This window comes from Eutrigla gurnardus (genome assembly GCF_963514095.1).
Source record: "Eutrigla gurnardus genome assembly, chromosome: 3".
Taxonomy (NCBI): domain Eukaryota; kingdom Metazoa; phylum Chordata; class Actinopteri; order Perciformes; family Triglidae; genus Eutrigla; species Eutrigla gurnardus.
In genome coordinates, this window is record NC_139917.1 from 17,567,046 (window position 1) to 17,594,434 (window position 27,389).

Below are 27,389 nucleotides of genomic sequence, written 5' to 3' on the forward strand. Positions count from 1 at the left end.
GTCCAGTGTGCTAACTTCCAAGCTAAATGCTAAGTGCTAATTAGCAAACGTTAGCATGCAAACACGAAAAAAAGATGATGAACGAGATAAACATTATACCTCAACGTGTTAACATTGCGAGCGCGTTAGCCTGCTGACATTAGCATTGAGCTCAAGAACTGCTGTCTTTTCATTGTGAAGTCATTAATAACCTCTGCTCAGTGTGCTTGTTGCTAAGTATTTGAGTGAAACAGTTGCACGCTGTCATTCATTTTTAAAGTGGGAGCAGTCGTGGAGTTATAAGGTGCCTTGGATAAATGTCCACCGAATGGGCGCCATATATTTTATGATATAACAAACCAAAGTGATTTGTTTAAGTAAGGCCGCGCTGTGTCTAAATACGTCCTGTCTCCTTTACCCACTCTGCCCTCGTGACAAAGCACTTGGTGGATGATCAGAGCGAGCTCTAATGGAGAATCTGCTAAAGAGACTCGGAAAGAGGGTAAACAGAGCTTTACTCGGTGTTTACACTCCACGTCTCGGCACACATCAGACCTGATAACACGCACTCAGTGAATGACCCTGACCCTGGAGCCTGCTTGCCCTCGCTGGTCAAATAAACCTGCATGTGTGTGTGTAGACATAATGCACACACACACACACACACACACACACAGCTGCGTGTTCTCTAGCAGTGCAGCTGATAAGAGGAAGAGATTAGAGTCGGGTGTGTTTGGGTGAGGAGAGCTAACAGAGGTCAGACACTGAAGGCTTTTTATTCACCTGGAGCTGCTCTTGCTTTATAGCAGTAGGATGTGTGTGATGCCTTCCACTGTGATACTGAAAGTGCATTAACTTCATCTGTTGTCTTACTTCTTGGTATCAGTTTTACCATTTAAACTGATTCTGCCATATTTTCGGTTAAAATGGCATACACTGTGAATATAACACATAAGCAATCATATATCGACAGCGTTTGCAGGACCATTAATGCTGTATCAGGTGAAACGTAGTGAGATTGAGCCAGTTTGCTAAACTTAACTTGTTTTTCTGTATCTAATTCAAATATATCCATTTTGATGAAGCAACTATTGGTAATTCAGATTGTGTTCACATAGCTAAATAGAACAGAAGTTAGATTAGTCTCAGATTTCCCGGGATCTGTTGCCTGAAATGGAATATAATATTCATAACTATTTTAGTTAGTGTACAGTCAACTGAAACTAAGAATGGTTTCATTAACTTCATATCTACATAGTAAGCAGTTCCTGTTCCACAGTGTCCGCCGTGTTGCTCTGCCATGTTCAGCAAACGGACAAATTGGCTCTTGAGAGGACCTTCCACATTTTCATGTTACCTGCAGGGGCCTTCAGCTAACATGAGCCGCTGGGTGCAAAACGGGGACGTCAGCTACTGTCTGAATTTCGTTGCTCCTGAATGGCGGAGGCCCTGTGACCGTGGCCTACCCCTGGTTTGCACTAGGTGACTAATGTCACCACAGTTTCCCCCGACATAAAGTGGATTTTCTGTGTTATTTTAGGTCTTATTCCTATTCTAGGTACTTAAGCTTCCGGGTTTAAATGATTTAAATGAACGCTGTCAACCATTTTCTCAGTTTCTCTGCTACGTCCTGCTCTCTACTTTGTAGGACAGTATGAAGTTGTCATCTGATTTTTTCCCAACAACTACAGACAAGCTGCCCTTGAGCAAGGCACTCTAAAAATCCAAGAGCTACTCATTTGGCCCCCCCATGGGTAAATAAAGGTTTTCAAAAAGAGAGAGGAGTGTCCTGTACGCGAGTAATGAGTTAATAAAAGTCATGAAGATTGTAATCAGAGCTAGAGGAATGTGTGTGGGGCTGCGTGAGGAAGCGGCGTGGACAGACGGAGCGTTCCTCCTGTCAGGCCGCTTGAGAGGAGCCAGGTGACAGCGGGGAGGGGGGGGGCAGGTCAGTGCCTCTGCTGCTCTGTAAATATCTCACATGGCGAAGGAGCACACGAGGTCAAACAGCACATCAGCAGCTCAGACTTCCTCTGCTGTGGTGACAGGATTAGACTCGGGTCAGACTCCCTCCGCAGCCGCCGGGTCTCTGGGCTTCGGTCGTGGTCAGGGTGAAATCCCATGTTTTGTCAAATCCACTGAAATGTGTCGGTGGTGTAGGGATGCAGATGTGTTGTGCTTTATGCAGAGACAGTACACCTGACCTAGGAAAAGCAACATTAAGTCCAAATGTTTTTATTTATTTGAGGGAAAATCAAGAACTGGATTTCATTTTAATAGCATTATGTGCCCTGAAAGTTAAACATTATCATTTTGCGTACCTTTTTGAAGTCACCTTTTATGTGGTTTACATTTAGTAAAAGATTAACAGATGACAAATAACATCACGTGCTATTACATTATAGATCTGTTGTGAGCCATTGTTGTGACACGTTGCTTTTGCTGGTGTTTGTTCTTTTGTTTGTGAAGCAGTTATACATGTTGGTAATCCATTCTTAACGTTTTAATAAGTTGTTTATTTTGGTCTGCACTCTCTGCAGCGCTTATGTGGTGCTGTTGTGGATTGAGGTTCAGCTTAATTGCCATTGTTCAACATTGTACAATTAAATGCATTTAAGGGATTGTTCTCCTCAACCTGGTAACCCAAACCTTGTGCTTATGATGGCTTACACTGAAGATTAGCCAATTAGTAAAGTGGATAAACCCATTAGTTACAGTGGAAGTATAATGACTTTGTTACATGTTTATATTATTATATTATATTATATTATATTATATTATATTATATTATATTATATTATATTATATTATATTATAAAAATCGAATCAATATAATATTAAATGAATGGCTCCTTGAATATGTTCCTATTATTAACTGCACTAAACAACATTGGAAATTCCCATCTCCGCAGAGACATAATGGAAACGTGTGTGTGTGTGTGAGGGGGGGCGGGGGCCGGGGGGCTGTGTGACCGGAGGGTGTGAGGGAGTCTGTGTGTTTCGGTATTTCTCGAAATGGGTCTCCTAGTTCTGGCTGAGTGGGGGAATGTGGCGAGTCAGTAACATGCTTACCGTTCCGACTGTTTTCTCACGGGAAAACCGCCCGAGAACCCAACAGGCGTTTAGAGCGCACGTGTGACTTCTCGTTACGTCAGGGCCTTCCTTTTTGGTGTGGAATAACCCGGGGTTTTTACAGCAACATCGTACTACCATACTGCAATAGCCAACACGAGATAAAAGTCACGTAAATCCCATTGAGAAGTGACAGGTTACATTGCAAATGGGGGGAAAAAAACAACATTCCTACAGTTAAATGTCTTTACAGCGTTAAATCGTCTGGCTGTCTGTTTGGGGGATCAGCGCCGCTGTTCCAGGCCTGCACGCTGCTCTAATTTTCACTGTGATAATGTGATCCATCTGTGCATGAAGCCGACACAACGCACAGTTTTTGTGGCATCTTCATAGTCGTATAGGACTTGCTGGGCACGATAGAAATGATCTAAGAAAGCTGGGCAAAAGTGGACTCTTGGCTAAAATACAACTAAAGTGTTTTAAAAGCACGCCGTGGTTATTATGTTTCTTTTTTTACGGGTGTTAACAGGTTTGTTTTTACTTTTTATGTGTGCTTTTGGCGCAGCGTGGGCCAACTTTCTTTTATTGTTTATTTTTCCTTTCTGTTGTTTACCGCTTCAAATTCTATTCCATTTAATTATCATTCCATTAACTCATCGCCAGCAGTGCGACGCGCTGGTGAAGGCATCGATTAGTGGCTCCAGTTTAATTCGCGTAAAAATGTTGCTGGCGTTTGTCACGCTGAAAAGCGAGCTCAAGGGCTTTCTCTCTCCTCGCATCTTCCAGGGGGGGATGTGTGGGCGTGGTTTGGAGAGAGCGCTCGCGTGTCAATCAAGCGGAGTCAGCAGCTGGCACGCGCCCCCGGTGACGCTAAGCGGAGTGCACGGAGCAAAACGTTTTTATAAACACTCCGTGGTCCCCGCTGCGCGCGCTCTCTCTCTCTCTCTCTCTTTCTCTCTACCTCTTTTACAAATATCTTGTCAACATGTTTTTGTGCCACAAACGCGCCCTTTGCCTCGGCTGAACCCGCCATGTAGCGCGCGCGTGCCGAACGGAGTTCTGGGGGATATTTGACAGGATCTTACGGTTCGGGAGCTGTTGCTTGTTTGTCCGGCGTGCGGGATTCGGTCAGCGCCGGGGCGGACGGGCCACCATGCTCCGGCCGTGGGCTGCGCCCTGGATCACAGCTGTGCTCCTGTGTCGGACGGTGGCGCAGTACTCCAGCGACCAGTGTAGCTGGCGAGGAAGGTGAGGATGAAGCTGGAGAAAAAGGATTTGCCGAAATCAGTTTAGCAGCAGATATCATAGGCCTACTGGATTATTAGCCATGCCCTCCTGTCGTCACTGGCAACAAAGAAAACGCATTATGTTATCAGTAACTCTTTTAAAAAGATTACTGAAGCATTTTTTGTGTTTGTTTTCTCCCACTTTCGATTTGAATCCATGCCTGGGTATTATATTCCGGAGTCATGAAAGGAAGTTCATGCTTGCGTGATGGGGAGGGAGGTCTAGTCTTTGAAGTGGCTCTGTTGTGCATTACTCGGGATTTCACAGGGCTACCAGGAATAATTAGATACATGGATGTTTGATTAAGGTTTAATGTAATCTCCAGGCTTTTATTTCAAAAGGGTTCTCCACATCTAAACTCACTTTAAGATTTTGGATGTGATCAGAGGAATGTCTAGCCGTATCTTAAGTAAATACGGCTCCTTTGATCACTCCTCTAAGTCCCCAAGTCATAAAATATGAAAGCCCACACTCCGCACCCTGTGTTGTAAAGTTGACCAGCCTCAAACTTCTTACGACTTAATTGCCCAGGCAGTTCCTGGTGTTGAGGTAGCTTATGTACATCAGAGACAAGTGACCACATCTGTCCGAACTGAAAGATTTGGAGGCAGACAGCTGCACCAGTTTTACTCTTAATGACTGTTGCAGTAACATTAAATCTCTTCCATATGTTTCTTCAACGGGATTTTAAAAAACTGCATTCACATTTAGATTTTTAGATTTTATTTGATAGTGTTCCTCGTTCTGGATCAGAGTAAACGACATGACTAATGTGGAAAACCCCTGAAAAGAATCTGTTGTCCTCTCCCGTACAGCGGTTTGAGCCACGAGTCTCACCGCAGAGACGTGGAGCAGGTCTACCTGCGCTGCTCTCAAGGCTCTCTGGAGTGGCTCTACCCCACAGGAGCCATCATTGTCAACCTGCGGACGAACACGGAGTCCTCATCGGGACCCGCGCCAGGCCTTCATGTGTGCATCAAAGCCCACACTCACTCACAGGTAGAGCACGACGCCAGAATATCACTATTGCAGTGTGGCCTATCAGATGGATGGAGCTCATGTGTTTCCTCCTGGCCCTCCATGTCCAGGGTTCCCATGTGTACCTGGAGCACAACGGGGATCTGAAGATGCTGCTGGCAGAGGAGGAGCAGGCGAAGGGCTCGGTGCGCTGTTTCAGCCTGGCAGAGGGAGCGCTCTTTGTGGAGGCTGTCCCTCAGGCAGACATCAGCCGGAGGATCACAGCCTTCCAATACGAGCTGGTGTCCAGTCAGGGCCCCGGGGCCCACATGTACCCATACCTGCACCCTGGTTCAGGTAAGACAATGCATGCACCCATTCTTCAATATGTATTCTTACGTGCATGATAAAGAGATGTAAGTGCATTTATTCAAGTGGTGTGCTTATATGCAGCTTTAAAATAGTTTATACTTGTATGCCTGACAGTTACATTTACTTTTCAGATGAAGACTTTGCATAGAAAACCTATGATCAGCTCATTAAATATGATTAAATATTAAATATGATGTGTTACCAACTACAGCCGAAAGTACCTCTTCCATATTAATACAACATGTACAATGAGCCAATGACATATTAATGGCCATTGATGGGTACTTTTACTTTTGACACTTTAAATATATGATATTCAGGACTTTTCTAAAAAAAAACAATGTTTGAATGCTGTGTGTACAAATAGCAACCGGCGATCTGACATACCTTTATCATACGTTTTGTTGCTCATACCTGTTTACTTTTACTGTATGCAGTATTTGTTATGGTGTGGTATTGCTGTTTTTGTTTCATTTGAATACTTCATCTGCCACTTGTTGAATGTTTGTGAACTCAAGCACACCAAAACTGTTCAGGCTTTCTATTTCATTATCATCTGAAGAATTTATGAATTCATGCTTGCATCCGCGAGGGCCACGAGTGTCAGTGCCAAAGTGATATCGCACAATTAGCAGGTTTTCCACCTGTTCATACACATCCAACGTTGTGTGACTTTGAGGGGTTTTAAGAATGGCTGTTTTCAGATGAATTAGATCCCCCCCCCCCCCCCCCCCCCCCCCCTTAATACCTGACACAAAGTGGAGGTGACAAAAGACCACGTTACAGTTTTACTAATTTCTTTAGCTCACCTACATGCCGCCCCTCCGTGACACCCTCTCCTCCCCCCACTTTCTCCCTCCCACCCTCCCTCGTCTCAGCCAGACTTATGAAAACAAGCAGGCCAATCAAAAGGTCACATCGGGGTCAGGCACAAGGGTCAGCCAGCCGTCTCACAACTGTCAATCAAGAACAGATCAGGTCTGTGTCGCCCACCCGCATGAGTAAAGCGGCCGGTCGAGGGGAGGGACTGTGGGTGGAGAGGAAGGCTGCACTGCTTTCCTAATGAGACCGAAGAAAGCCTGTCCGAGCCTGTCTGTCTGTGCGTCTGGACGTTTTATAGCTGTTTTCATAGCTGACGGGGTCAAAGGGTAATTCTGTGATTACGTCTCTTCCCTCACCTGCTGTTCTCATTCACTCCCTCGATGTCTCCTTTGTCTCATAAACACGCGCCAATACAGAGAAAAAGAGAGAACAGGAAACGGACAAAAGATGAAACATGGTGCTACAAAAGCCAGCCAAAATTAATTCTGAAAATAAGAACTTCTGTGGTTTCTTACGTTAAAGTGTTAAATGTTTTCTTTTTCATGTTTTCCATTATAGTCGCCTGTAAACCGTGTTCAGATGAAGAGGTCCTTATGGCTGTGTGTACCAGCGACTTTGGTAAAATACACACGCACAAATGCACACCTACACATGTGACGTTTTGTAAAAACACACTTATTCCTTTATTTCTTGGCGAAGAGTTAGATGAGAAGATCGATACCACCCTCATGGTTAGCATGTCGTCTGAAAACAGCTAGCATGGCTCTATCCAAAGGAAAACAAAACTTCTCTACTGCAATTCTGAAACTCACTCATAATTAACTCATTATAACTGGTTTGTTTAATCTGCACATAAAACCAGTGTATAAACTACAGTTTTTGCGAGGGGCGTGTGCCAGACTGTTTCTCTGCTGGGACCAGTGACCAGACGACCAGAGTCTACAGGAAGTTGCTATTTTCAGTCTTTATGCTGAAGTCAAGCCGTCTGACTCCAGCTACTTTAATTTACAACACACACAAGAGAGAGTATCTTCTCATTGAACTCTCCACAAGAAAGCAAATGAGCATATATCCGAGTCTCTTTATAGACGTCAATCATTTCATCCAATGAGCTCAGATGAAGGGCAATAATAAACAGAGTTATTAGCAAGGAGTAAGTGTACATTTTAATGCTTGATAATTCAAATATTTAGTTTGTAAGAGACAGATTATGCCAGCTTTCAACATAGTTCTGCTTTAATTCACATATTCCATTTTTTTGCTATCCTCGATTCATTGATTTAATCTCGGTTTGTTTGTCTCTCTTGTAGCTGGCAGGGGCGTCTTCGGAGCTGTAGCGTCGGGTACCGACGACCACTCTCCTGTTGTGGTCACTCTGAGTCGACTATTCCGCCAGAAGAGCAGGGTGTTCGCTTGGGGTGGAGCGAGAGGGCGGGGCTGGGGCGGACGCATCAGTGTTCCCGCACAGTGCATCATACATCCTGCAGGGGACGAGTACCTTTTGACTGGCTCTGTGCATTTTGGCAACGCCTGGCTTGGCTGTGCGCCTCGCTACAAGGACTTCCTGAGGCTGTACATCGGAGCACAGAGGGCAGGAACAAACCCCTGTGAAATAGACGCCGACTGAACGATCTCTTCTGTGGTTTCGGGGTAAACCAGAGTGGAGCGCCTCCCCAGACAGCAGCGAGGAAAGACGCAAAGAGGAATGAGCCAAGAATAGGAGGATGGAGCGACATTATCTTTGGGCCATCATTAAAGGCTACTTCGGCTGGCCCTGTTCAGTGCTGTGCATCTCGTCGTCGCCTTGGAGACTGGGCAGTGTAAACATTTTAGTAGCCAGTGTGCTGCCGAAAACTAAAATGACTGGACACTGCGTGTTAATATGTGTGTGTGTGTGTGTGTGTGTGTGTGTGTGTGTGTGTGTGTGTGTGTGTGTGTGTGTGTGTGTGTGTGTGTGTGTGTGTGTGTGTGTGTGAGACAGCGGATGGATGAATGATGGGCTTAATTTAAGTTTGTGTCTAACTGGTTAAAGTGTTTATTCATGATGATACCGCTCATGTGTGATCATTCTCGAAATGAATGTCTGCTTTGTAAAAAGCTTTCTGTAAAATTTAGGAGTCTTCTGACAGAAGTGTACATATTGCAGCTCTGTGAGTCTTAATGTACCAAGTGTGTGTGTGTGTTGCTAATGAGTTCAGAGGGTCTGTATGTACTGTATATTTACAGAAAATAAAAGAGCCATGCTTCCGCTTTTCATCGAATCAAAGACATTTCATTGAATTTCTACATGGATCCTCCATTATTATTATATTTGATCACCAAACCTGTCCCCGTGTATCTCACACTGCACAGTGAGGAGTGTGGTTGAGGTGCTAATTAAAAACAGTTGGCATATTATCCAGCTGAGTACCCAGAAGAAAATGTTCAGTGACTATTAACTTGGCAGGAGAGCAGCAGTGCGTCAGTGATGGCGTAGCTACCCCCGTGGAGCTTTGAGGAGCCACTGTTGGCAGCGCCTTTGTCGGTGTGATTTCCTTATAGGGATGTAGTTCAGACCAGTTAAATGGGGACAGCTTGTCCCCATTCAGGAAGATGTTGATTTTGGGGTTATTGGCTATGGTTATGGCAAGTAGTGGTTATTGTTAGGGTAAGTCTCCAGGAAATAAATGTAAGTCAATCTAAGTTCCCTAATGGTGACCTAAGTAAAAGTGTGTGTGTGTGTGTGTGTGTGTGTGTGTGTGTGTGTGTGTGTGTGTGTGTGTGTGTGTGTGTGTGTGTGTGTGTGTGTGTGTGTGTGTTCATTATTTTTCCACGGAGAGAGAGAAATTTCCAACAAAGCCAACAACAACATTTCCAGCATAACATAATGTGCTAATGTTTTTTTCCCCCCTTTGAGTGTTACGAAAGCAGTTCAAAGCACAAATGCAGCTCTGACCAACATCCCGTAGTTGTTACGGAGGCATTTATAGCCGTCAAAAATGAAAACTGTCAGACGGATGGATGTTTGAGACCAATAGAGCATGATGGGTGGAGACCCGAAAGAAGAGGCGGATGTGTGAATGACCTTAGAGGGGTGTAGCTCTCCCTCCACCTGCTGTCAGCAGTTGTGTGTGTGTGTGATGCTTTCCTTCATTCCTCAGGAAGAGGAGGAAGAATGGATGGAATGCCCCCCCCCCCCCCCCCCCCCCCAAGCCCCCCCCCCCGTGTGCTGTACTACTACACAGTAAAAGCAAACCTGGCCAACATCATTTTCAGCATGCAGGTGTGTGTGATACTGGTGTCTGTTGTAATGCTACCACTAAAGCACAGGGAGTTAAAGCTGCAGATCCTTAGATATAATAACTTTATTGGTGTATTTTGACAGACCCTCCCTGCCTGGTCTGCCTGGTAAACATCCGACATCTTTCGAACTCCATGCCTGCAGTTTAACACAGGCTCTCCATGAAACATAAATGTGAATTTGGTGAGGTAAGATGATCCTCCCTAATGTGAATAAAGCTGACGCTGAATGAATAAGTGAGAAAGAGAAGGCGGCAGAGTAAGACGTAGGAGGGACATTAACACATAGCTTGAAGGTTTAAGACAGACCCTAAGGACTGGAGAGGGTCGCCTATATATAAACCCTGCTCCCCCCATAGTAAGAGGCTGTGTGTGTGTGTGTGTGTGTGTGTGTGTGTGTGTGTGTGTGTGTGTGTGTGTGTGTGTGTGTGTGTGTGTGTGTGTGTGTGTGTGTGTGTGTGTGTGTGTGTCTTGGGTACTTTGAGATGACCACAACACCACGTCCTGCACACTGCCGACATGCAAACAGGCCACACGGCAGAAACCCAACCCACCGTAACACCCAACACTCCTTGGCAACCCAACCTGGCAACAGCCCAGCTCGCCTTGGCATCCTCGCTAATTCAGGACACACTTATCCCTCCGCACGGGGGTCTTAACGTTAACCTTTCAGTGTGAGAGTGTGGGAGATGTGGAAACAGTTTGCACCGTATGCAAGAGGCACAGCTGAGCGGTCAGCTGGAGTCGAGGGAATGGCTGAGCTCAGGGAAAACACACGCATGCTTTCGCCCACATATACCACCACTGGCATTTTATAATGTGCTGGCAAGGGTGGGGTCAATAGTTATAAACGGTGGCAAAATATTTTAGGTTGTAAGTATGTCCGGTTTCTACAGGGGGTCCAAAGTAAAGTAAAAACATTTTTTGATGAAGCTTCATAGAGAGTGATGTACTCAATCAAATTCACACATTGAATTACACAGTTAATATTAAAAATATATAATATAAATGGTGTTTGTCATGTAAGATTAAAGGGAGTTGGATGAAAAATATGAAGGAAGTTTCCTTCGTTCCTCTGAGTGTTAAAGGGGCTCATGTTACTCCTATACTGAACCTGGGAAAACAGTTGTCTTACAATATGCGGAGAAAAAACCCCCGATGAAGTCATGGTTATGTCATTAAGGTTATTTCAGCTTGAATTTAAAGACTACAAATGTTTAACAGAAAAAAAAATCTTCATAATTTACAGTTCTTTTCTTTTTCTCTTGCATTGCATAACAGAAGTGCAATTCTAATTCAGAATTGCCTCTTTCATAGTTTCACTTTCCAGTAAAATGAAGAGGTTAAATAGATTAGAACTCACATTAGTAAATTAAAAGACAGAATTATAATTAATGGGGTCCAAGCCTTTGTACAAGTCAGGCCAGGTGGATTGGGGAGGGGATTCAAGTTGGACCAGCAGGTCCAGGCAGCACAGATATTAAAGGAGAAATCCGGTCATTTTTGACCCCATGTCCGTTGTCCTCAGGGTCATCCCGACTTATTAGAAGCAAAAAACCCGACAAAAATTGACGTTGCCTAGCCCGAGATCTGTACCTGCCTGGCAGCCTTCCAGACTCGCTACAATGCTAACCCATTGGGGCACCGTTGTATCTGCTTTCCTGGGCCACAGAAAACAATTCCAAGACCTATGCAACACAGGTTGGGTCCGTACGAGACACCACGGCGCTCGTTTAGCACAAATAGTGTTGCAAAACGACATAAATATGTGTGTTTTAGCATGAAGTTACTCACCTCAAATCACCCCGTAGAGTAGACATTAGCAGTAGACAGCCGAGCGCTTGTCGTCCCTCCCAGTCACGCAGAAACAAAAACGTTTTTCACGTAGTTTTGATTTTGTATCCATAAAGAAACGACCGAGCAGTGCAGTCGTCATGTCCGTAATAAATCCATGAAGCTGTTACGTCCATATGTATGACTGTTACAACATAGCAACATAGCTTCAGCTAGTAACGTGCAGGGCGCTCGTCCGTCCCAGTCACCGCAGAAACGAAGACGTTTTCCCCGTAGTTTTGATTTTGTATCCATAAAGAAACGATCGAGCTGCGCAGTCGTCCTGTCCGTAATAAATCCATGAAGCCGTTATGTCCATATGTATGACTATGTTACAACATAGCAACGATAGCTTACAGCTAAACAGTAGCCGGGAGCCAAAACAATGCAAGTCTCGCGCAAGTTCCCGTCTGCCGTCCTCACTCTGGAGCTGTTTTCAAGCCAGTACAGTGAAACATCTTGGACAGTCGCGCGAGGGTCACTTTGTTCTCACTCTGTTGATGAGAGACTGCAGTCTGCACGCGCGACACGCTACACGCTACACGCGACACGCGACTCCCACTCATGCCGTCAACACAACTAGCCTACTGAGACTGCGCGAGATTTGTTGTCGCTGTAGCAGCTTCAACTGTCACAAAGGCTAAGCAATCTTACTATGTAGGCTAGCGCCAGTTACACTGTCATATGGACATGACGGCACTACTCGATGGAAAGAAGTTTGTCACTAGTGGCTTGAAAACAGCTCCAGAGTGAGGACGTCGGGAGACGGGAACTTGCGCGAGACTTCCATTGTTTTGGCTCCCGGCTACTGTTTAGCTGTAAGCTATCGTTGCTATGTTTCTGCGGTGACTGGGACGGACGAGCGCCCGGAACGTTACTAGCTGAAGCTATGTTGCTATGTTGTAACAGTCATACATATGGACGTAACAGCTTCATGGATTTATTACGGACATGACGACTGCACTGCTCGGACGTTTCTTTATGGATACAAAATCAAAACTACGTGAAAAACGTTTTCGTTTCTGCGGTGACTGGGAGGGACGACAGGCGCTCGGCTACTGCTAATGTCTACTCTACGGGGTGATTTGAGGTGAGTAACTTCATGCTAAAACACACAAATTTATGTCGTTTTGCCACACTATTTGTGCTAAACGAGCGCCGTGGTGTCTCGTACGGACACAACCTGTGTTGCATAGGTCTTGGAATTGTTTTCTGTGGCCCAGGAAAGCAGATACAGCGGTGCCCCAATGGGTTAGCATTGTAGCGAGTCTGGAAGGCTGCCAGGCAGGTACAGATCTCGGGCTAGGCAACGTCAATTTTTGTCGGGTTTTTTGCTTCTAATAAGTCGGGATGACCCTGAGGACAACGGACATGGGGTCAAAAATGACCGGATTTCTCCTTTAACAAGATCAATTTCGCCACCTAGTGGCCAATTGATCTCAAACGTTGCACAGGGCCTCAATGGAAAAGGGAACCAAATGAGTCGAGTTTCCTGATAATCACAATACTGATTGTGAAGCTACGCACAACTTTCTGTTTTCAGTGGAACAAACAGGAAGTTGTTACTTTATGACGCATTTTTTGGATTGCGCCAACAACGTCGGGCTGCGAAGCACTATTGTTATTCAAATGTTATAGATAGAGACCCGGTGGAGGGACCCCCAAGGCCTATGGAGACCCAGTGGAGTGACCCCCAAGGCCTATAGGGACCCGGTGGAGGGACCCCCAAGACCTATAGAGACCCGGTGGAGGGACCCCCAAGGCCTATAGAGACCTGGTGGAGGGACCCCAAGGCCTATAGAAACCCAGAGGAGGGACCCCTTTAGAGAAACCAACAGGAAGATTTATATTTGATTAATATAGGTTGTATTCATGATATGGTGTGTTTTTGGACATATTTAAATTTTGGAAGAAAAAAGTTTGGGAAGAAATAATTTCCGGGACCTCCTGCAGTAACTCTGCGGACCCACTAAGGGTCCCGGACCCGATGTTGAAGATCTCTGGTTTCAAGTATTTTATACAATGTATTTTTTTTAAAGCTCCAGCACTACCTCCAGGAAGTGACGTTTAACATGGCCGGGGAGGAGGTGAACTTTGACCTGAAGGGCGACCCTATACCTTATTAAGATATCCTCAACTGGCAGCGCGGCGTCGGAGGTAACATCGAGTTTGTCAGTGTGGGTTTGTTTGATGGCACCATGGACCGTCCTCCAGGCTCCAGGAAGGCTGTCCGTCGTGGGGAGCCTGTCTGCTGCTCTGACTGTGTACCATGGGCGACAGAGGCAAGATCAGCAATCAGACAAGCGAACCGCAAAACAGACATTTAAACACACTTAAAGTGTAAGAAATACTCAACTAATATCTTATTTCTTCCCTTAGATGCAATAGAGTGCACATTTTGTCCCGAGGACTTCTGGTCCAACAGCGACCAAGCGGCCTGCATCCCCAAGAAGGTGGAGTTCCTGTCCTATGAGGCCCTGGGTCTGGCCCTGGCGGTGGTCTCGGTGGCGGGGGCCTGCCTCACCATGGCGGTCTTCGCCATCTTCTTCAACACGGCCATCGTCTGCGTCAACAACTCGGAGCTCAGCTTCTTCACGCTGTTGGCCCTGATGCTGTGCTTCCTGTGTTGCCTGGTGTTCATCGGTGAGCCCACGTCCTGGTCCTGCATGCTGTGCCACACCGCCTTCAGCATCACCTTCTCGCTGTGCATCTCCTGCATCCTGGGGAAGACGCTGGTGGTGCTGGCAGCCTCCAGCGGCGCCGACCTCATGAAGTGGCTGAGGCCCAAGCAGCATCGGGTCATCATCTTGGTCAGCACCCTGACCCAGGTGGTCATCTACGCCGTCTGGCTCATCTACGCCGTCTGGCTCATCTACGCGCCGCCGTTCCCGTCCCGAAACACCCGCTACGAAAGCTCCAGCCTGCAGGCGTGCCTGTGCTTCGTGCTGGCGTTTCCAGCCCGGAAGTTGCCGGGCAACTTCAACGAGGCCAAGTTCATCACCGTCAGCATGCTGATCTTCTGCGCCGTGTGGCTCGCCTTCGTCCCGGCGTACGTCAACTCGCCGGGGAAGTACGCCGATGCCATGGAGTCCTACGCCGTCCTGGCCTCCAGCTTCGGCCTGCTGTCCTGCCTGTTTGCTCCCAAATGTTACATTATTCTCCTGAAGCCAGAGAATAATACAAAACAGCATCTGATGGGGAAAGAAAAGACGTAACATGCTGGAAGTTAGAGATTTCTATTCAATCAGTCATTTAGATATCATTTATTTCACGTTTTTATTTTATTGCAACTGTTGTACAAGAACATATGGTAGGAATAATTGCAAAGCACATGACGGTAATGTATATTTTGAAGAAATAAAGATATTCAGTGGTGACTTTGGCCTTTGGCTGAGCTTTAGTATACAATTGTACACACAAACCAATACTAATCAATTAAATTGATTCAACTGTTTTTGAGAACGTTGAAAGATTAAATAAAAATTCTGTTTGATGATTTGATGCTGCTGTTTAAATGTTTGGAGATAAACACTGATTTCCATAATTAAATATACGGGTGTTTAGATGATGATCTGTGGATGGAAGTATGGAGTATGTTGGAGATATAAAGCAGCTGATGAAGGATTTAGAGAAATCAAAATAAATAAAACACCAAGAGTTTCCTGCTGCTGAGCACCTGTCACCTTTTGAAGCACATCATTAGTATTTAAGGTCATGAGTAGTTAATTGAATATAATATTAAATATATAGAGAGTGTTTGTCACTAAAATGGAAAACAAAACTAAACAAGATTTCTTTAGATGTTTAGAAACATGAATATAGATCAATATAATGAAGAGAAGGGGGCTTTTATATTTTACACTTTGTGGGATGGGTTTTTAAGTCCCGCCCACTGAGAAGCAGCTCATCCATTCACAGCCTTGCAGGAAGTGACTTATACCAGGAAGTAACAATTCAAATTCCCTAGAGGCCCACATACTCAACAGGTGAAGTTCACTATATTTAACTTACAACAGTGTGTGATACAAAGTTAAAGTGAAGTGACAGAGATAGAAGGTTTGATCTGGTCTTCAGGTCTCTGGTGGACCTTGAGGGGGGACAGAGTTACGTACCTGGACCTTTAGTTTGTGCCTACAAACATTTAGAGCTAGTCGTTAATTGGAATTTATTTTCTATGGATTTAATTGGAATGATGCTGTGACTTACTAAACTGCCAGAATGTAGCTTAAAGATCATATTAATAGTATTAAGTATAAAGAGTTTTAGTGAATGGTGTTTTTGGTGGACCAGGATGTGGGCCTTGTAGCTTCAGTGTCATTTAGGGGTCCATGTTTGTTTTTACACTTATTTTATCAGAGTTATTTTATTATGATATTATGATGAAGATGATTAACCTTTCTATTTAGAAAACGCATACAAAGTGCTGTTGTAGACCTGAGGAGGATTTCTACTCTACTCTACTTATTTATTTATTATAGCTTCATGGCCACCATGTCGATGCCATTCTACATTCCCACAGCTAGCTAACACGGTCTACTGAGAAATACACATTAAGTTTTATTTTGTTAAATCATAATTCTGGTTTTATAGGTAACATTAAAATGGAAGGTGACTGATTGGCCACCATGCCGAGATCTCCACAAGGTAAGTGTCCTGTTTTTATTTTAATAGTGTGTTCTTGGTTGGCTGCCGAGCCTTCCTACTTATTGCATTATTAATCGATCGATCTATCAATCACCATCATGGCCGCCGTGCCATACTGTTTATTTTAACTGTTTTTGTTTGTTTGTTTGTTTGTCCCGTAGAGGGCCAGCCTTCTACGTGTCTCTCTGGCTGAGTCATAAGTCAGTGATTGTAGTTGCACCATCGGTCCGTCTAGTGAACTACGTCACCAAGCTGCGTTGCTAACGAAGCTGCGTTCATGGTCATCTGAGGGAATCGGAGCAGCAGAAACGGTCGCGTTTAAAACTCGAGCCGGACACACGGACGTCACCGCTGCAGAGTTTGTGATGTGAAATGTGAAGCTGGAGACGTCGACGCGTCCAGAACACACAGAATACGGAGGAACGACAAGCTGAAGAGTTTATCACCGTTTATCAGTATGAAAGCTAAATCCACTACAGCAGCTGCAGCGCTAGCGCTAGCGTTAGCGTTAGCACGCCTGCAGCCGTCTAAACAATAACTTAACCCCTAAGTACGTAATAATGATAATTAATTTAGTTATACAGCACCTTTTAAAAACAGCAGTTTACAAAGTGCTTTTCACGGCAGAATATAAATATGGTCAGATAAACAAATACAACAAATGCATTAGAAGAGATGAATGTAAAAAAAGACAATAAAATATAAGTAAACATTTTTAACAATAAATATTTAGTTTCTCTCCAAAGTTGAACAACACACAAATACTGTAGAACATTATAAAACTGAATTTCAAATCAATAAAATAACTAAATCCAATCTAAAATCTTGATTCTGACCAGTCAGGCTGTTTAGTTTTCATATAACTATTGAATATATAATATATTGAACTATTGTAATAATAATAAAAAAATGTAAATGAGTAGTTTTGATTTTAGAGAAACCTTTAATGACAATTAATTAATAATAATCAGGTTATATGTTGTATTGATATGACGAGAGTTAATTAAAAATGAATTGTATTCTTCACGCCAATATCCAATCCACTTTATTTATATCGCATGATTTTAACAAACGCAAGGTTTTCCAAAGTGCCGCACAGCAAGATAAAACACAATAGATGACACAATATGGATAAAGTACACAGTAGAAAGATAAAAGTAACAAAATAAATCATAAAATCATAAAATCAACATCTACATGGTGTCAGAAGCTAAAGAAAAGAGGTTGTTTTAAGAGTTTTAATATAAAAAAACATCACTGACATGGCCGCCGCCATCTACATAAGGTGTCATAAGTGTCTTTATTTATTTTAAGTCTGTTATGTTTGTTGGCCGCCGAGCCCACCGATCGATCACTCTGTATATCGATCCACCTCTCTCTCTCTTTCATGGCCGCTGTGCCAGGCTGTTCTATAATAATAACTTTTTGTTTCCAGGAAAAAGGTTAGTGGTCTTTTATTTTTATATCCAACATGGCCGCCGTGCCAGTTTCTTTCCAACATGGCTGCCGTGCCAGACTGTTCTATCCTAATTATGGTGTAATAACTTTTTATTTCCAGGGAAAAGGTGAGTGGTCTTTCATTTTAATATCCAACATGGCCGCCGTGCCATTTCAACATGGTCGCCGTGCCAGTTTCTTTCCAACATGGCTGCCGTGCCATTTCAACATGCAGCCGTGTCTGCCTATGTATCACATTGATTGTGCCGTATGTGTATATTTATCATAAATCAAGTTACATCATAGCATACACATCATAAACAATACATTTGTAGAATATTTTAGTTAAATGGCACAAGACTCCAAGCAACAGTAAATACTGTTGCTAGATGCATGTAGATTATTAAAAATAATTTAAAACTTTTTTTAGAGTAATGTGATTTTTAGAGAAACATTCTTTTAAATTTCTTTCAAGCTTAAATGTTCCTTTTTACTCGTGCAGATATGACTGTTAGCGGCGTGTTGAAGCAATAATCCTGTAGATACATTTAGTTTACATAACATTATTGAAACAAACATAATCAGAATCAGTTTAAATTAGTAAGTTATGTGATTTAGGGAAACATTTAAAGACATACGTAATGATCAGAATATTGGTGATATCAGATGACAGGAGCATAAATTAATAAATCTTTCTATCCATAAAACGAACATCTCCATCAAGGTAAGTGTCGTAATTTAATAGTTTGTTATTTTGGCAGCCGTGCCTGCCTATTTATTTTAATGCATTTACACAACTCCAGAATCCAAACAATAAAAAATCACTCTAACATCTCCGTCGTGATCTACAAAAGGTAGGTGTCGTTAGCAGCATAGAACTGATATTGGTATGGCGATGATAGATGACTTTAAAAATTCTATCGATCCGTCACTCAAACATCTCCCTCGTGATCTACAAAAGGTAGGTGTCGGTTTTTATTGGCCGCCGTGCCATGACTCTCTTTCCAACATGGCCGCCGTGCCATGACTCTCTTTCCAACATGGATGCCGTGCCATTCACAGCTTTCCAACATGGCCGCCGTGCCATTCACAGCTTTCCAACATGGCCGCCGTGCCAATTCACAGCTTTCCAACATGGCCGCCGTGCCAATTTACAGATTTCCAACATGGCCGCCGTGCCACTATACAGCTTTCCAATATGGCCGCCGTGCCAATTACAGATTTCTAACATGGCCATATTTGGGTCTATCTCAAATAGTTTTAGAATCTATATATAATAAATGTATCTCTAAATAATAATTCATTATTTATAATTAATAATTAAAATAATAAATACAACATTTGTCGATGGTCGGGCAGTAAAACTTTAGCGTTTAATTATCGCGATAACTTTTTCCGATTAGAAATGTGAAATGCGGTTGATAGAACGTTGATTGAACTCATTCCTTGCATGTTCTGACAGACAACCCGATCAGCCAATGACAACGAGAGCAGCACCGTGATGAACCAATGATGAGGCTGGAATAGAGGTCCAGCCTCTTGGAGTTGGGCTGCCTCTCGCAGCAGAGCAGGAGGAGAAGCAGCCAGCAGCAGCTCACCTGCTGATGTTTGTGTTCCTGCAGCGCTGCAACGTCAGACAACCAGAAGGAAAGAAATCCACTCTGAGAGCACTGAGTCATCGTTACTGAAGACGACGCCCCCCAACAGATGCAGACGGGGGCTCAGAAGACAAGGATGGCGTGGAGAAGGCGGTGCGAGGAGCTCGCCGGTGTGGAGATGATGTGGATGTTCAGAGTCCTACGAGAAGCAGAGCAACGTTTCACTGTTGAACTGTGTGGAAATCATGTTCACACAGTCTGGCAGCAGCACTGGTCTCTACAGTCTGAAGAGAGTCCAACTCTAGACCAGCACCATGCAGGACTTCACAGTCCCAAACCCCCAGCAGGTCCTGCTGGTGCCTCTAGGGTCACCAGTCTGATCCCTGGACAACAACAGACCTGTATGTCCTCATTCTGCAGAAGCAATAATTAACATAATCAGAATTGATGTCAATGAGTATTTTTGCCATGTAGCGAGACAATACGTAATGATCAGAATATATTAATACATTTAATACATTTTTTAAATTAATTTCTCAGGTACATAACTCCAGAATTCAAGCACTTAGGTACATTTATTTTACAAATAATTGAGACAATGAACATAATCAGACAGTTCAGATTTAGAGAAAAATTAACAAATGCATAATAATTAGAATATAGGTGACATCAGTATGACGCTGATAGATGACAGGATTAATTCCAAATTCTATAGATCCTTCACTTCTCCTCAAAAATCAACAATCAGAATGAATGTCGGTATGTATGCCATGAGACAATAAATACATAATTATCAGAATATAGCTGATATTAGTATGACAGTGATGGATGACTTTAAAAATGATATCGATCTATCACTCCACCATTTACAAAATATAATTTAAACAATGAACAGAATCATAATGCGTTTAAATGAGTAGTATGTTAATTGGGGAAAAATTAAAGAAAACAAATACGTAATGATCAGAATATAGGTGATATCAGTATGACGGGAGCATAAATTAATAAATCCATCGATCAATAACTCTAACTTCTCCAAAGAGATCTATAAGGTAAGTGTGGTATTTATTTTAATAGTTTGTTTTTTTTGGCAGCCGTGTCTGCCTTTTTATCTCGGTATTGGTGTAATAACTTTTCATTTCAAGGTAAATCTACGTAAGGTAAGTGTACTTTTTTTTTAATAGTTTATTTTGGCAGCCGTGTCTGCCTATTTATCGCATTGATTGTGCTGTATGTGTGTTTATCTCAAACAATATATATCATCACGTACACCATACATTTAGTGAATTGCTACGTAGATCCACAATTCAAGTAACAATAAATACTGTAGATAGATATATTTTATTTATTTATATAATAAATCTAAATTTAAAAATGAATTTCGTACAAATATATTTAAATAAATGACAAATCCAAATATTATATTATATTTTATTATTATAGAAAAAAACACAATGCACAAATCATAAATACATAATCAATAAAAAATAAAGGTGATTGATGAATTAACTCGACATGGTTCAGCTACATTTCAGTAAAATATTACAAATTTACTTACAAGAATAAAACTGATGTATTTGTATCTTCAGAATATAGGTGGTTTGAAAGATTAAATAAAGTACTCATTATATGGTAGTTCATTCACTAGTCGGTGTTTTATACAGTTTATACAAAGGTAAAGATACAAGCCCATAAAGTTGAAAGTATTTCCTGCTAGTAAAAATGCTAAACCAACCAAAACGGTTACCATAGTAAACGATCATCTCCAATCACAACGTATCTAATGAGCCAATTAATCACATGTGAATGAAGTTTGTGATCCTTCACTTATAGATTTGCTGTCTATTAGGTGTGAAGTTAGATTGTTTAGACGCTGGCTTCAGGTGTGCTAACGCTAGCTGCAGCTCCTGTGGTGGATTCAGCTTTCAGACTGATAAACGGTGATAAACTCTTCAGCTTGTCGTTCCTCCGTATTCTGTGTGTTCTGGACGCGTCGACGTCTCCTGCGTCGCATTTCACATCACAAACTCTGCACCGGTGACGTCCGTGTGTCCGGCTCGAGCCTCCAACGCGATCGTTTCTGCTGCTCCGATTCCCTCAGACGACCGTGAACACAGCTTCATTAGCATCGCAGCTTGGTGACATAGTTTTCTAGACGGACCGATGGTGCAACTACAATCACTGACTTACTGACTAACTCAGCCAGAGAGACACGTACAAGGCTGGCCCTCTACCTGGCCTATTTATCACATTGCGGATTCATCTTTATGACCGCCGTGCCACATGTGTATCTTTATCTCAAATCAAGTTATATCATCATATGATAAACAATACAACATTTGATTAATGTCTTAGTTGCATAGCTGCAGAATTCAAGCAACAATAAATACTGCAGATTCATAAATGAAGTTTACAGATAAGTATTGAAACAATGAACAGAATCAGAATAAGTTTCAATGAGTCCAAAGTTTCAAAGTGTTGTTTTTTTTGTTTTGTTTTTTATATATATTTTACTTTATTGTTGCATTGGATATTTAGCTCATATTCAAATTTGGATAATGACTAATTCATAAAGATATTGGAGCTATACATAAATTATACTGTAAATTATACGAGTTAATGTAATTAAGGGGCAGGATGAGCTGTGCGTACTCATGTCCCTCCTCGAACTTGATTGAAGATTTTAGTGCTTTATTTTTGTGTAGTTTTCATATTTGTATGATGTATATCATGTCATGTAAATATTGTAATTAATATCGAGGAAAACAAACATTTGAAAATCAAAACAAATACATGATCAGAATATAAGTGATATCAGTATGGCAATGATATAGATCCGGTTTTTATCTTGTGCCTTTACTACTAGCTTGTGTCAGTATTGGTGCATTAACTTTTTCTTTTTCAGGTATCTACATAACATGTTCATTTTAGTTTTCTTCATTGGCCGCCGAGCCTTCTTATTTATCAGATTGTTTAAAAAATCGAATAAAGTTTTAATGTTACATAGTAGTCGATCCAATGATGAAGATTCTTAGGTACCGATCTATAGACTGTAACTTACCAAAATAAATTTGGTAGAAATATTTTTCAATGCGTCAAATGACACCATATGCCCAGTATATATCATAATCAGGTTTATTGCCAAAGTAAGTTTTCACTTGCAAGGAATTTGTCTTGGTTGTGTATGGTGCATACAATAAACATGTAATAAAAAAGAGAAAGTACTTATAATAATAATAATAATAATAATAATAATAATAATAATAATAATAATACATGCCGATTATTGTTGACACCCTTTTAAGTTATGTATATCAAGTGGACAAGTTAAAGCTTCTATATGTATCTGCATATCCTCCGTGCCTTTAAATACCAGCTTGTGTCAGTTTTGGTGCAATAACTTTTTTTTTCAGGTAGAACTATACACGGTGGGTATCCTTTTTATTTGAATTGTCTATCAATGAGTCAATACAGCTCAATCATGGCCGTGGTCGTCTCTCAATTTAAATAGTTTTATTGTCATTCATAGATAGATAGATAGATAGATAGATAGATAGATAGATAGATAGATAGATAGATAGATAGATAGAAAATCATACTCGTTACAACATGCAGTGAGAATTCTTAGGTACTAATGTCCAGAATGCAACCCAACAATAAACCGATAAATAAATGCATTGGTTTTACAGACATTTATCAGACAATGAACCATTGTATCAGAATGAATTACAATGAGTAGTTTGTTTTGCTTTTTGTTTGTTTCAGATCTACCAAAGGTATGTATAATTTTAAGTCTGTTTTTTTTTTGTGGTGTCTGCTCACTTTATTTCCTTCTATCTCTCATCATCTCTTATCATTTAAATCTCTCTATCATTATCCGTTTACATTTTTTGTCAATCATGCCATGTCTATCTCAAAGCAAATTAAGTATTCTCACATTCATGGTCTAAAACTGGGAAAGCCACTGACACTTTTAAATTAATTCTTAATTATTCCTGTTTGTTGGAAATTAGTCAAATAAACGTAATGTCAACAGTAGTTGTTAAGAGCAGATAAAATCATTTGCTGGAGAAGAGAGAGAGAGAGACTCAAGTAGTTGCTGCTTGTTGAGTCTCAAAGTCAGCTCAGCCAATTGTGATTTCTGGCTTCAAAATACAGTTTGACGGATCATTTCAGAGTCTGGAGATCCCAGATGGGTGTCAATGAATAAGGCTTCTCTCTCTGGTCACCAGAGGAAGTAGGGGAGAGGGAAACTTTTGCCAGACCCCTGTGCAGGAGTTGGCTCAGATGTCTGACAAAAGAAATGTTTCTACAACAAGAAACAATCCCATATCTTGACGATCTGGACCCAGTTTGATCCTCATCTATGAATGATTTTATACGTGCAAACCTTGAGTTCCTACAACGGGCAGCATCACAGCCAGGACTCAGCGTGCTTAACCAATCATCTTTTCCACACTCTTGCATGATGGGTTTAGACGGTTTGAAATTATAGGTGGATCCTTGTTCTTGAGGGTAAGTTAAACAAAGACTTCTAAACAAAGGTCCTCATCAGACTATTCAGTCTCTCTTCCAGAAAGACCCTTTCATTACGATTCACAAGATGCTTCCATTCCTTTGAAACCAAGTTCAGAGGAATTAACTTTTAACCTAGCAGGTAAGTTGTTCTTCTAACAAACTAATGACTTTGTCAAGCGGTAAGTAACGAGGTAAGTTAAAGGGTTGGGATCTGTGACGACGATAAAGGTGTTGCTACACAGATGGCCCTGACATTTTTCAGTTATGGACTATTTCAGAATTCCAGTTTATCTGGATCCACTGCAGGACAAACCTGCTTGTGTAGTTTGGAGCATCACATCCAGGACTCGGCGTGCAAGACCAGTCATCCTTTCCCTCACTCATGCAGGATGGGTTTAGATGGTTTGAAACTACAGGTGGACCCTTGATCTTGAGGGTAAGTTAAACAAAGTACCTCCTGGAAGAATTTACTCCATCACAGTCTCTGTTCCAGAAATACCCTTTCATTTTGAATCTCAAGATGCTTCCATTCCTTTGAAACCAGGCTCAGAGGAATTCACTTTTAACCTAGCAGGTAAGTTGCAAACTGACTTTGCCGATGACAGGGTCATCGCTGCATGTCTCAATGTGCTGGCTTTTCCCCCCAGGAAACCATGTCTTCCTACAGCAATCCTGGAGGCCTTTTGGATGGACCATCGGGATTCGGTTGTGCAAACAGTTTCTTTTTTCAGACATTCAAGCCACCTTCTGCACAGGGCTCTGGCAAAACTCTTCCCTGCCCCTACTTCCTTTGGGATGACCAGAGAGAAGCCTCATCTCTTGACACCCATCTGGGAACTCCAGACTCCAATGGGATTGGTTGAACTGTACTTTGAATCCAGAAATTGCAATAGGCTGAGCTGACTCTTGAGTCTCACAAATAGCAACTCAGACTCTGGACACTCTTTCTCTTCTCCTCGGCTTTGACTGGAGGGGTTGAACCCCCTCCAAGCAGCAGAACCAAGCCAAGAAATCTGGCAGTTGAAGCCTGCTTCAGGCCTCCAAGCAACTGCTATGAAGGCCCAGCACATTCTGGCCTTCTCTAAAGTCTTCACGTACAATGTGTCATCTCACAATGTGATGATTTAAAATAAGGTTTAATCCCCAGTGACTGTCACACTGATTCTAAGGGCCTTTGTGTCGCTCCAAAAATACCTTGTTTCTGTTCCGTTTTCTGCTTCCACCTTATACTGCACTGTGTGAATTTAACTTTTTTTCCCTTAATCAACTCACAAAACTTTAATTTTTAAGGGTGAGTAAGTGTGGGTACTTTTTTTCATGGTGTGTGGTTTGCCGTAAGGCACGCTTCTATTTCCTGTGATTGTCCCGACTTGAACTGTAATTGGTAAGTCTCCTGTCTCATGTTACATTTTCTAAAGCCTAAGGTGCAGAAGTCCAGTTCTCCCTCATTTGCAACATTTAAATTACAATAGTCTGTAAGAGGCTTATGGAATTTGACAGCCCCAAACACTGCCTCTCCTAATTAAATAGTATGAACAAGAATAAGAAAAACATTCAACATGATCCTCTTCAATAAATACATACAGGCTACTACGAATACAATTGGTAATATTTTATTGCTGATTTTGGTCAATTGTCACTAAAATGATCCACCAGACATAAATAATAATTGCTCTGGGTGGGACAGTGAAGGCATACAATATGGTGTATTTTTATTTTGTGAGTGTCAACATCATGTATCCTTAAAAAAATCAAGTGCCAAAGTTCTTAACATGCTGAAAACATTTTAATTTTTTTTTAAATAACCTCCAAAATTGAGTAGTTGGATATTCACATATCAATCTCCAAGACATTTTACTCCTATATGAGATGATTAAATTATTTACACCTTAACTTGGCTGGATGGAACAAATTACTTTCCATCATTGGATGGATCATAACCTTAACAATGAATATTCTGCCAAAATTGAATTCTCTTTCCAATAACTCCAGTTACGCCTCCATTAGAGTGATTAATTAAGCCACTTCATTATATTGGAAATGGAAAAAACTCAAACTTTGCCCTCTTCAGTACAGCTATCCAGTAAGGCTGCAAAGTTGATTTTATTAATTATCTGCTCAGTTACAATATGTAAGATATTTGACTACAAACACAAACCAGGGGCATTATGAAATATATTTTTAATGAGCGTGCCAAGGTTTTAATTTAAAATATTTTGAGAATTTCAGTTAGCTTCATAATTCAAGGTAAATTAACGTGTAAAAGTAATCTTAGTAGCTAATTGCATTGGTAGCATGGTAGTCACGCCCTAAAGCATATCCTGCTTTGTCTATTTCACTCTAATGGGACCATAATCTACAAAAGGGACATAAATCTAAGTATTTTCATAATTTCATATTAATGTGTGTGCTTTTGTTTGCTTGGTAATCAATTAAAATAACACAACAAGTAAGAAGTTCATGTGAGATATTTTCTAGTCATGCATTTCTAAATGTTTCTCTGAGGCTACATTAAAATGATGTAACATTTGGGCACAAAGATGCATAATAACAATCCAAAACTGGAGGCTAATATAGCGAATATGTCCACAGCCACGGTGAACTTCCCAGGAGAGCTGACGTACGCCGGGATGAAAGAGATCCACACGGCCCAGAATATCAGCATGCTGAAAGTGATGAGCTCCGCCTCGTTGAAGTTATCCGGCAGCTTGCGTCCAAGGAATGCTAGGAGGAGGCGGACGAAGGCCAGCAGACCGATGTAGCCCAGGACCAGATCAAATCCAGGAGGCCATGGTTCCTTACACTACACAACAATCTATGTATGTCCAACAATACATGAATACAGATCAATCAATACATATTGCACAATTTGCAACACGGTGTGAAATAACAGTTTGTTTGCTTCCTGTCTGTTATTGCTATTAAAGCCCCAATGTGTAGGCAGGATTTGAACATTTCTGATTTTGGCATCACTTAGTGGTAGTACCAGTGTCATTCTCACCTTTCCAGTTGAGGCTTGGTAGTTTGGGTTCTTGAATGGGAAGGGAGGTGTGCCCAAAAGCCAACCAGCACAGAGACTATCTTACGACCCGACTCCTCCCTTTCCCAATCTTGTGAATTACAGAGACCGTTTCATCTCAACAGGACGCTCAAGGCTGAAGATGTGGGATGTTTGAGGTGCAGCTGGCTTTCCCTGCTTTCCTTCACCACAGAGACAAATCAGCCCCCGCCCCCATTGTACAGCTATATGCACTATATTCCAAGCCATTAGATAATATAATTATAATAAATAATTTGTTGGAAATCCATCAAATCAAATTTCATCATTCTAAAACAATAAGCTAACATTTAATCTTTACATTATTTAAAAAAAAATGTTCCCCCATGTACAGATATATGCATTATTTTTCAAGCCATTTGATAATAGAATAAATAATTTGGTAATAACATGATTGTTTTGTTTTGTTCTACAACTGTTTTCATCATTCTGAAACATTAACGCCACAAATGAATGATGAATGTTCACCTACAATTATGTTTTTTAAAGTTCCATAACATCCATATGTAGGGCAGGAATTTAGTGTTAATAGT

The 27,389-nt window shown here is 41.8% G+C and overlaps 1 protein-coding gene across 1 annotated transcript; it reads left to right on the top strand.

Moving 5' to 3' along the window:
- The first annotated feature begins 3,973 nt into the window (after nucleotides 1-3,973).
- metrnlb (meteorin like, glial cell differentiation regulator b) lies at nucleotides 3,974-8,741 on the top strand. Its single transcript, XM_084006158.1, has 5 exons — nucleotides 3,974-4,299; nucleotides 5,154-5,337; nucleotides 5,427-5,652; nucleotides 7,048-7,107; nucleotides 7,800-8,741. Exons 1-5 carry the CDS (start codon nucleotides 4,205-4,207, stop codon nucleotides 8,114-8,116), a joined length of 882 nt encoding a protein of 293 aa, XP_083862284.1. The 5' UTR covers nucleotides 3,974-4,204; the 3' UTR covers nucleotides 8,117-8,741.
- Nucleotides 8,742-27,389: the final 18,648 nt, after the last annotated feature.